The sequence below is a fragment of the Drosophila simulans genome, chromosome 3R, assembly GCF_016746395.2.
Source record: "Drosophila simulans strain w501 chromosome 3R, Prin_Dsim_3.1, whole genome shotgun sequence".
NCBI classification, from domain to species: domain Eukaryota; kingdom Metazoa; phylum Arthropoda; class Insecta; order Diptera; family Drosophilidae; genus Drosophila; species Drosophila simulans.
The window spans coordinates 17,308,530-17,319,858 of record NC_052523.2 but is presented as its reverse complement, the minus strand read 5'-3'; the positions used below and the strand labels follow the sequence as shown (position 1 = coordinate 17,319,858).

Below are 11,329 nucleotides of genomic sequence, written 5' to 3'. Positions count from 1 at the left end.
ATATATATATATATATATGATTCCAAATGGGTATTTCTTGATCAAAGATATTAACGATTTTCTGAAGGGTCCTTAAATATTTACGAGTAGTTAACCTTTTTATGGGCTTAGATATAAACTATTTAATTATTAAACTTGTACAGAAATAAGAAAACTAAATGTTTGAAAATTAAACAAAGTATTTGGCAAATAATTCAACAATATTATGCAGGTCTATTACAATATTAAATTAATTGGCACTTCTTGCACAAATATATAATTAAAAAACCAAAACATAATATTATTCCAGTTTATTCAAGGCCCTAAAGAGAATTGTTTTTACTTTTGAGATAGAACTACCCATGCCGGAGATGCGTGAGAAAAATGTATAAAAAGCTTAGTCGGCAGTCTAGCGTTTCCTCCAATTTAGAAATTCGTCTCCTTAAACTCCTTGGATTGCAGTACAGGCGAAATAGCTACCCCATCGCCGTTTTCATTTCCATTATTGTGCTCCTCTCCGCCGCCCACCGTGTAGGCCATCACAGTGGCATGGTCCAGTTTCCCGGGCAATGCTACAAAGGCGCTGCTGTCCACCACACGCTTCCTGGCCGCGCGATGCTGTATGCGGTTCAGTTGCACCTCGCGCTTGGCGCCATCTGGTCCCGTAGAGAGTTTGTAGAAGAGTTCCCTTTGCTCGAGAGTCTTCCTCCTGGCTGACGTTATCATCCTTACAAAATCAATGAGCAGGTGGCAGAGCCTGCGAGCCGATACGCAGGGCGAAAACGTGCCGTTGATGCCATAGCTGAGCAGATCCTCCAAGCGGTAGAGGGTAAGAGCATGCCGCTGGGGACCGGTAACAAGGGGCAGTCCTGAGATGGACTTTGGAATGCGTTGGGGCGCCACCGATGGCGGTGGAGCTGATACCAATCCCTGGCGTGGTTCAATGAGTGTTTGGGAGCGCATATACTTTGGTCGACTTGGCGCATTATTAGGTGGACTTCCCGCCTTGGACTGACGAGCTGGCCGTGTGGGCGGAGTCGAAGGATGCAGACGGGCATAGATGGCGGATGCACTCTTGTTCTGCCGTTTGGGTGCCAAGTTGGCAGGCTTGCCATGTCCCGACGTCTGGAGCTTAACATCCGGCGTCCAGGCTTCGGCAAACTTGCCCACAACTGGATCGAAGTTATCGCTGATTCCATCCGAAGTTAAAAAGACTATGTCTCCACTTTCAATGCAGGTCATCGAGAAGGTTAGATTGCTCAGCTCTGGCTTGTTGCCATCCGCCGGTCCAAGGGCACCCAACGCATCGCGCATGTCCCGCATAGAACTGATGTCGTGGGAGGCCTGTGTTAGTTCCCGTACTCCGTGCTTCTTGGAGTACACATAACCCAGGGAATCGCCAACATTACACGAGCACACGACATATTTCCCTGGCGCTCCGTCCAGCGGCAGCACCACGGCTATGGTCAGAGTAGATAGGGCTCCTCCAACTTCCAGGATACAACCGTGTCCCTCCCAAAGACTACGCAGCAAACTCACAAAAACCTCCTGGGTTGTGGTGGCTCGGCACTCCAGCGCCTGACCGAAGACCGCCCGGTCCAGATAGTCCAGACAACCGTGAACAGCTGAACGGGCGGCCAGACGAGCGCCATCACCCCAGTTGACACCATCTGCCATGGCCATGGCAGCTGAGTCTCCGCGCACTACCATTCCGTAGCAGTCGGCGATGGGATTGCCCATGGGTTCCTTAGTCAGCATGTTGGTCTCGTAGAGGGACACCGATATACCATATGCGAAGTCGCACTCCATGCGCCAGTTCTCCACGCCAGCGATCAAAGCTGCGGGAGCAGAGCCACCCTGGTTGCTTACTGCTTCGCGGAGCAGACGTTCCCGCTCCAAGTTGGGATCCCCATCCGTCGAGACCTCAGTCTTTGCATTTAACACATTTCTATTGTTCTGATCGCTGTTGGCTTTTCCAGCATCCGTGCCAGCCGACGCAGCGGCCAGATTGGCTATGCTGCTCTTGGAATTCTTGCGGGAACGCATTCCCGACACGGAAGCAGATCCGGATGGCTGCTCTGCACTGCTCTGTCTGCGAGGTCCTGCCGGAGGCCGTCCGAATTTGCTGGTAAGTCGGGTTGAGTTCTGTGTGGCCACCTGAACTGGCGGTGTACTCTTCCTGACTCCATAGCAATCATCGTTCTCCTGTTGCGTATCTATGAAGTCAATGTCATCCGCGAAGCTGGTGCTCAAGTGAAGTTTGGAGCGCTTGATGCCGGTGAGCCCTTCGTCAGGACCTGTGCAGGCGGCTGTTATGGAGCAATTTCCAGCTTCGTATGCATCCAACTTGAGAACGGGCATCTCAGTGGGATCCTGGCCATTGTAAATTTCCGGACCATCAACAAACTGTCGCTGCATTCGGCTGTCGGTGAAGGTGGTCGGGTAAATATTTTAGCAACTCTGGCCGGCTTCTAGTTTCTATTTACTTACCCCTCCAGATATTTGGTTATGAAGCTACCATCATCATCCTCGTGCTCGCTGGCCCGCCGGCGACCCTCGCGAGGCTCCGCGATGAAGCTCAACTGGCGGAAGTAAGTGGTGACCTTCTGACGCAGCGACGGCATCTTTAGTCGAGTTGCTCCCTCCTCCTCGCCAGCAGTTGTCGCCCTCCAATTAGGGTTCTCTTAATAGCCAGAGATGGAGGGGCTAAAAAATGGATGCTGGGATGCTGACCAGTTCGTTCACCTCATCAGTGGCAATTGTTGTGGGAGTCGAGTCACTCCAAACGAATCCAGCCGCCGACCCTGCAAAGAGAGTTTAATTTAGAGCTTCATTTAATTATCAATAAATTATGCAATTAAATGGGGCAGGGCAAACACGAAAGAATTACAAGCAAATTGCAGAGGCAGCCGCATAACTGGCATTACTCCCTCCTTTCAACCGCCTACTCCTAATGACGGGATGTGCTTTTTAGTTGCCGCAGGCCCTGCATCCTTTCCCTGGCCACACAAAACCCTTCGCTCATCAGGAGCAGGATGTCAGAGGAGAAATCCAACCCTGTGAATGGGCTTTCACCCAGCTCATTGCGAATGCAGTAGACACTGAACTGATGCGGACACAGAAATCCCATCCTTCCTTCGGGCTTCAGATGACATAGCTTTTAGCAGGGCTCTCCGCATGTGTGCTGAACCAGAGATGCCAATTTGGTTCTTCGCTGAACCAATTTGAATGTGTTTATGGATTAACTTATGTACCGAACTCCTTTGCCTTCAGGATTATCATTTATGAATACTTAGCGACTTGATTTATCAGAACATTTGTTAATTTATAAATTTATATCAGGATCAACCTTCAAACAGTCCTTTAGCATGAATTAAATAACTGGCATCACTGGTGTGTTGATGATTAATGAATGGACAAACCAACTGCCTGGGGCGACCTGCAACTCCAGCAGATGTTGGGTTTTCGGATTCTGACAGCTTCAAGTTCGGTTTCAACGGAAAGATGATATCATATAGGGGTAAAATAAAGCGAAGTTTGCCGGCGAGAAACACACCAAGGTCTGCTGTACAATTATGTATCTAACTCTCCACCGCTATCGCAGACGACTTTTAATTGCCGTGTTAGGGCATTTAACTACCTGATCCGTTCTCGTAGACAATGCAACGCCAAGGCAGCCTTCATCTCGGCGAGATTACAATGGATTGCAAACACAATAAATGCTAATCTTCAGCAGCAATTGCCGTAGCGATGCTTTTCCTTAGACGCTGTACACAAAACGATTTGTATAAATGATAAACAACAACAAAAAGTCGGCATAGTAGTTTCGTTGATGGGGGCAATTATTCAAGAGATCCCCTTGTTGTTGCTGAAATTTTCACAAATGTTTCAAAGATATAAATAAAAAGAAAAAACACAATCAACCACTTTAATTTCATCCATAAGTACTTCAAGTGACAAATGAGTGGTCCATTAAAAACTATGTCGATTAACGGTGAATAGTGTGGGACGGAACGCCTCTCTATGCGCTTCTCATAAACGGCACTTAAAGGCACGCGAAATCGCATGAACCCTGAACCAATTGTTCGAGTTTCGACGAACTTGAACTGCACTCACGAATCAATCAGCGAGTAATGTAATTCAATTTCTGATGGCCACAAGATGCACGATTTCTTGGCAATTGCTGTGCACTGATCTGATTGCCACCACACCCGCATTCCTTGCGGCAGGGCATTAAAATCAAATTAACCCACATAACCATTAAGTGCAGGAGTGGGAGATTTTCCATTACCATATCCACATATCCCAGATACAAATCAAATGAATTGAAAAATCAGAGCCGCGAGACAAAGTCGATCGCTGGACGAAAGGGATGGATAGCTGAGTGCCCATGTGGTTATATAGATATATCTTTCTGTGGATGCATTGAGGCGCAGCCAGCTGTGTGCACTCCGATGCCGGTCCAGGGCAATCAATATGGTTGATTGAAAAGCCCACCTTCACATCGCCACAAAACAATTCAATTTGGCCGCAACAATGTGCAGCTTGCGATTAAATGTGCAGCCAAAGAGATTACAACTGCACCGCAAGAGCTCAGCCACAAGCGTTTTGTAGTTCCCATCTGCAATTGCTCCAATTTCTTTACGCCAGCTCCTCCAGATCTACTCATCCACGTCAATCAGAGTCGTCATCACTTGACACACAAAGGGCATCTGACTGTGACTTACTGGCTTCTCAATTCCCTCAGCTTTTTCGCTTATGAGTGCCCATTGTGGGTGGTCACAAATTATTTAAGATCTGGCTTTTGTCCACCTGACGGCACGTGCCGAGAATATGTATAGGCTATATAGAGATGGAAAATCCCTGGACTAAGAAGTAAACTCATGTGAGATGTCCGTAGCACCCGTTTTGTTTAATCACGTATATTATTTTTATAATCTTTAATTGCAGTGACACTCCCCCAAAATCAAGAAACAATTCTCAGAGGCGTGTGCCGCAATCAATCGACACTTTTCGATTGGATTTCGGGACCATCGAAATTTTCAACACTTGAAACTAATCAAGCGTGGAAATGGGGAAATAGTAACGTGGTGCTGTGAGATCATTGTGCAAGATCTGGGTGGGGCGATCCGTAGTGTATTAAAAACAACTGAGTAAATATTATGGGATGTGGCGCAGATCTCGTGAGTCTTTCGAACGTTGTTTATGCCCCAAAACCAAAATAAACCATTTGCGCTTCCTCCAACCAAAAATAGTTGTGTTGGCCCGTATTTATAGCTGCCGCCCGTCAAAACAAAAAAGTCTGAGCGAATTTCTCGCTTGAAAAACTCATTTGGGCAGGGGCTTTGAAATGCATTTCCCGTCGCCTTCGAAATCAGCTAAATTTTCTGAGCTAATCAGATGCGCGGAATTCTTGTTTACACACTGGGTTAATTAGATGTGGAGATTGGTTTCTCTGCTCCGCTTCGAGATTCTTTTGTGCATACTTAAAATGTGTGTGGATTTACGAGGGAGAAGTGCTAAAACCCAATGCAAACAAGACTTCGTTGGGTTCCAACCAAATGCAAACACACCCGTGACATTCAGAGGCTGGATGCACTTGAGGCATGTGGAAAGCGAGTTGTCTGCAGATTATGTGCCATGTGCTATGTGCTGCATATTGTGGAATCTCAAGGTGCAGTCGGTGGGCCAAAGCCGCAGTCAAAGAAAAAGCCTTAGCAGCACAAGTCAAGTGCAGCTGCTCAAAGCCGTTTTGTGTGCTTCTGTTTGGGCCAGACAACAAACAACAAGAAGCTATAAAAGCAGAGACACGAAAGTGAAAATTTGTTGCATTCATTGCGTGTTTCTTCGAAAGAAAGTTGAAGGCCGTCGTTGAGCTGTAGATTAAATAGAGCTGTCTGCTTGATTACGAGCTCCCAAATATTTCAATCATTTCGAGCGACCCACTTAAGTATCTTGCTTTTGTAGCGAGTTCCCTCCTTAACGTGTATGTTGTGTGGCTTACGTCTTCTAAGACCTTAGATTAAATGATTCTCCCTTATGGAAATTACAATATATAGGAACAAAACCGGTTGCACAAACCACAGGCACGAGGCAAGTGCTGATTCAACCGCAGTAAAGGCAATCTTGGATAAGAAATGCATGCTTAATTTTCATTTCCTCATTTGCAATTTTTCTCATAAAAATAAAATATTAAGTAGCAAATGCATTAAGCAAAATGGACGGGTTCCCCCAACACAGAGTTCCAAATGTCCAGAGTTCTATGCATTTAGCTGAAAAGCTTTTCCCCCAATATTTGACCATGTGTTGACTCATTGGACAAGCCGTCAGCTGCATAAATAATGCATTAGACCGGCCACCAGGACAAAAAAGGAACCCCCCATCGTGCTAAAGTGGGCCCAACACGGCCTGGGGCTTCATTAAAATGTGGCAATTAAAATGTTTTACATTATGTAAACCGCACGAAAACAATCACTAAAGAGTTCCTTCACCTCGAAAATGGCGTCGTGAATATGAAGCGATATGCATGTGGCGAAACAAAGGAGGAGTTGAGGAGTCTCTCTTCCCAGTTTTCGAAAAATTTCTTATAAATTGCCACCTAATTGGCGTGTTCAACATTGTGACTGTGCGTGGTACGCCTCATTTCCTGTTGCAACAATTTGCATTAATGGGGTCTCATACCGCAGATTCAGTTCGAGATCTCCCCATCCGTATGCGAATGCGAATCTATTCCAGTGAATGCATTTCAGTGCCATTCAATTGACGGCGCGATGAAATGGAAAGTTAAGATCCCTTTGGGGGATTGCATGTGTGTCAGAAGTTGAGAAACATCCTTTGTTCCATGTGCCTTCCATGTGCATTCTCACTTAACGCCAATGCCAAAGGAGCTAAGAGCACCCAAACCCACCCAGTTTTCCCCCACTGCATTTCCGCTTGCATGTTTTCCCCTTGTTTTTCCGCTTTTCGGGTCGCGCCACTTGGCCCGCTTTTCAGCCACGAAAAACTATACTTGAGGAACTTGCCACAAGCCGAATACAATAAACTAAAACTGGGGCAAGGCGAAATAATTCGGGCCTAGAGAAGCAATATCAAAGGAGTGCCGGGTCTTATGTATGGTATTAAGGGTAAATTACCTATCGGACTTGCTAGCTATAGTATCAAACCACCCTCACACAAGACATTTAGTATGATTGTTTTTAAAGCCCTATAATTACGGCGAAGAAAAGCCATTCCCATGCCACTCGACTAATTGGTTGATTTTTTGTTGGATTTCGCAAACATCTGGCGGAAAATTCGATGCCGCCTAACAAACTCCACACACATTTGGCAAGCCCACAATATAATTTGCATAAATTGAATTGAAGTCTTTGCTTGTTGGCCAGGTAGCGACAGCTGTCGTCGGTTTATGTAGGACTTATATACGACTAATCCTGCATGAATAAATTAAATGGGAAGCCTCAACTAAGTCTGTCTGGCGGCGGATGGCTCTTGGGTTTGGCCTCTGCCGAAGACTTGTTGCCAAGCATACAAATGAGTGGAATCCAAACTCCTGGGCGCTGTCACTCCATGCAAATCTAGAAAACCAGTAACCAGTTGATGTAGGATGGAGAAGGAACGATGGACGGACTTTCGGGGCACTCAACTCACATATTAAATTAAATGTTGATGGCAACAAAGACAATTCAAACGGAGTCAAGGCCCGGGCCAAAGAACTGTGGCAAACAAAGAGGCAAACACCAACTTCTCGACTGTCCCGCAGCGCAATTGAGCAACCAACGAGCCACTTTGTCCGCCCCAGATACCCCGCCCACATCCCGGCCCCTGTCCACCCGTGAAATCTGTTCTCCACCTCCAGCTAGCTCCAGATAATATTGCACTGTTCGGTGTCAAATGGCTGCCCACTGACGGACTTCTCGGTTTGTCAGGTGCCACGGTTGTTCACTTACAGTAGAAGCTCTTGAAAGTGGAATTTCTTTCATTCTTTCTAATAAAAAATATAATTGCCAAGACAGTTTTCGTTAAGTGCTCAAGTGCAAAGTCTCTCTATAGTCGGATATGTACGTTAATCATATTAAGAGTAAGTGAAATTGTTCCCAGAAAGGACGTCCATTACAAGGAGCCCCCACTGTACAAGACCTTGCGGCGGGTTAAGTGACCGATTGGCTGTCAGTCCCCAGCCAACCAACCTCACCTCTCCGACTTCTAGTTTTAATTTGAATTTCATTCCGTCTCGCGTGGTGGCCAAACGCTTTGGTGGTTCGCTTAGTCATATCACTCGGCTGACTAATCATTGGAAGCGGAGCGTGCTTGGAGAGAAACCTTAAGCCCCAGATATACCCCTCTTCTAATTCCAATCCATTTACCGAAATCCCCACCCCGCCAAAACCCCAAACAGCTGCAAATTCAATGAACCTTTGCTGCTGTTGACTTTGCTGATTAATTGGAAATTGGCAAAATGTTATTTATTTTCATGCGGCTGGTCTAGCGCCAAATGGTTGCTTTTCATCAAAGGCATAAAGTTCTATAAATGTTCCCAGGCAAATTGGTTTTAATGAGCCGGAAACTTTTTTCGGTTGAGCTCGGATTTTTGCGGGTTTTGCGGATAGAAGGAGAAGCCACTTATTGTACCCGATTGGCTTTAAACAAACACGGACATACTATACTGAGACAACTTCTTCAGTGGCTCGCTAATGCATTATAGAAGAATGAACTCCTTTGCAGGCACGGCCGAGCAAACAAACTTCAACTTGCCCGGACCAACTGCGTCATAAAAGAGCCAACGGCAGCGCCGTTCGCCATCTCCGTTTCTAGCGAGACAACAAAGGATGTTGGGCGCCGGGAAGCAGGCGGAGCAGGACCTGGGAAGCCCGCCAGTTGTGGATGGAGCGCAGACAGAACAACTTCATGCAACCCCATCCCCTGGGAACAAACCAGACGGCAGCCAGGAGTCTGTGTGCCTGCTCCTCGCCAGCTCGAAACGAAAAAGAAGCCGGCGAAAAATATATAAAATGGAGAAACAAAATATTTTCCCAATGTGCATGCATAGTTCAAAGTTAGTTTCAGGCATCTGTGCACCACCAACTACACCACATTCCCCACTACTTACAAGAAGAATTGTGAAAATTTTTTGGTTGCCAAGCGAAAGTGATTGAATTCCTAGGGATTTTGTCGGGCGCCAGTTGAAAAGGAATTTTTGATGCGTTTAAGTGCCGAAGTTTCCCTAAAAAAGTTTGGCCTTAGAGTCAGGGGGGTGTATTAAAAAAGAAAAAGTTTTTGAAAGAAGGGATTAACAATGATGTGTGATACTATGAATGTGTGTTTTGGTCTGTAGAAGTCAAGTCTCAATAAAAAACTACAAAATAGATATTAATGGGGCTAACGATGGTTGTATTATGCAAACAACCGTTTGGGGCATATAATTCTTAAAAATAATTGCATTTTTGTGCGATTCGCACTTTGCAATTGTAATCCCTGATAAAACTAGAGATTACTTATCTTATAAAGCAATTTGTTTACTACTGCGACTGGTCTACAGAATAAAGCTAACCATACTGATGCAATCGCTTCAGAAGTGTGGTAGGTAATCCCCGTTCTCAGCCGGAAATCACCCCCAATAAGAAGTTTGGATAATCTTAGATACGGTATCTGCTTGTTGTTTGCCACATGCATCTGCACCCTGGATTCTAAACTTAGTTCCCCCAAAATATCTGACCGAGTTGTCCCCTTTAATTTACAGCTTATATCCGGCATGTTTTTCACCCGTTCGAATTTTGCCGCAGTTTGCGCCAGAAGTTGTGAAAAGGGCAGGGACCAGAACGAGTTGAAAGTTCCCATTGGCATGCCCATTCCAAGCCATCCTGTTTCTTTATTCCGTGGCCTCTTTTTTTTGCATTTTCCGTAATTCCCAGCCAGGCGCCATCACGTGTCGGGTTTTCTCCAAGGTATTGGGCTTCGTGGAGAATCGATTTTGTGGCCTGACGAGCCTGTTATCCTTGGAGCGAGTGCTTTTGGCTTGTTTCAGGACATAGCAATTGCCTGCTGCATGTCCGAAAGGCTCAACGAGAAATTATGCTAGCTACACTGAAATCTAAGCTTCAGTTCAAGGAACTCAGGAAATAAGATACTATTCAGAAAATCAAGTTTTTATGTTTTTAAATTCTTATAGGTAATCATTCCTTATAAAATTTTATAATATTATTTTTATGAAGTTTTTATTTTTGTTTGAGTTCGGTAAAATGAAGATTATCATGCATTTCTCTCAGTGTGCGAGTACAAAGGAGCAGGAGGAAGCATCCATCATATGCAACTGCAGTTGGCAGGTAAAAATGTTGTACAAAAAATGAATAACTGGCATTTTAAGTGGAAAAGTTTTTGCGTCAAAATCAAACTGCCTGCCAATGCTGCTACTGAAATCCGATAAATTAGCAAGTGCTCCGCATTTGTAAATTATCGCCAGTCAGTTTTACAGTCATTACTATTAGTAAGTTTATAATCATGTGGGTAACAAAGCGGCAAAATATGCCAAACGAAAAACAACACCAGCTATTAGCACAGTTTCGAAATACGATAAAGCTTGAAAACCGGTTATTGCACCAACGAAAGCTGACTTTTGTTGTTCTTGTTTCGGTTGTTGTTGTTGTTGTTTTTGCTGGAGCAGCTGAGATTTCGCAGCTGCCCGTGAAGTTGAAAACGAAAATAAGAGAAAAAAACAAACGGCAGGTGAATCAACAGCGGTTCAAGCGCCCAACCCACCCACAAATTGATGAGGGGGAGGGGGAGGTAAAAAACAGGACAATAAAGACGTAAACCCAGTTGAATGGAAAAATCAAGGCGAACGAACACACACGGAAGCAAAAGAACAAAACAAAAGGCGACAAAAACACATCGAAGGCGGCAAAAAACTTTGGAGAACCCAAAAATCAATACAACTTCGAAATATCCATAACCATGTAACACAGTGCACATTCACTTACAATAAGTGTGCCTTCCTTTTCTGGGTTGTTTTCTTATCGCTACTTTACATATGTTGGCGCCACTCGCAATGGGGAAATATATGTAAGTGCGTGCGTTCCGTTGGTGGTGTGTATAAATATTTAACAATTGCCGGAGGGTGGTTTCACCGCCCAGAACTTCGCCTTCTGAATCGAATACTAACATAAATCGCGCTGCACAGTCCAGTTTTGTGTGTTGCACTTCGAGTCCGAATGGTTACCAATTAATGTCGCTACGAAATGGAACTGCTAACGACTGTTTCCGCCGCGGACCGACGTTTCTGCTTCGATTTGAAATTCGAAGTGAATTGGTCAAGCCAAGCGATATTTCTGGTAATCGAGTCGTCGATAGGAAACAC

General features: G+C 45.2%; 1 protein-coding gene across 3 annotated transcripts; it reads right to left on the bottom strand.

Moving 5' to 3' along the window:
- Positions 1-275: 275 nt before the first annotated feature.
- LOC6728885 (PP2C-like domain-containing protein CG9801) lies at positions 276-11,309 on the bottom strand. 3 transcript variants are annotated; one of them, XM_016177191.3, is made up of 3 exons: positions 10,953-11,309; positions 2,470-2,783; positions 276-2,401 (listed from the first exon to the last, which is right to left on the bottom strand). In XM_016177191.3, exons 2-3 carry the CDS (start codon positions 2,601-2,603, stop codon positions 406-408), a joined length of 2,130 nt encoding a protein of 709 aa, XP_016035577.1. In that variant the 5' UTR covers positions 2,604-2,783; positions 10,953-11,309; the 3' UTR covers positions 276-405. The 3 variants fall into 3 exon arrangements, with proteins under 3 accessions (XP_016035577.1, XP_016035578.1, XP_016035576.1); XM_016177192.3 differs by having other exon boundaries at positions 11,135-11,309; XM_016177190.3 differs by lacking the exon at positions 10,953-11,309 and adding an exon at positions 9,086-9,281.
- Positions 11,310-11,329: the final 20 nt, after the last annotated feature.

Coding starts and splice junctions, on each gene's coding strand:
- LOC6728885 (XM_016177191.3), bottom strand. CDS start 2,603: ATGCCGTCGCTGCGTCAGAAGGTCACCACTTACTTCCGCCAGTTGAGC. Junction 2,402..2,469: donor ATAACCAAATATCTGGAGGG/GTAAGTAAATAG, acceptor CTTCACCGACAG/CCGAATGCAGCGACAGTTTG.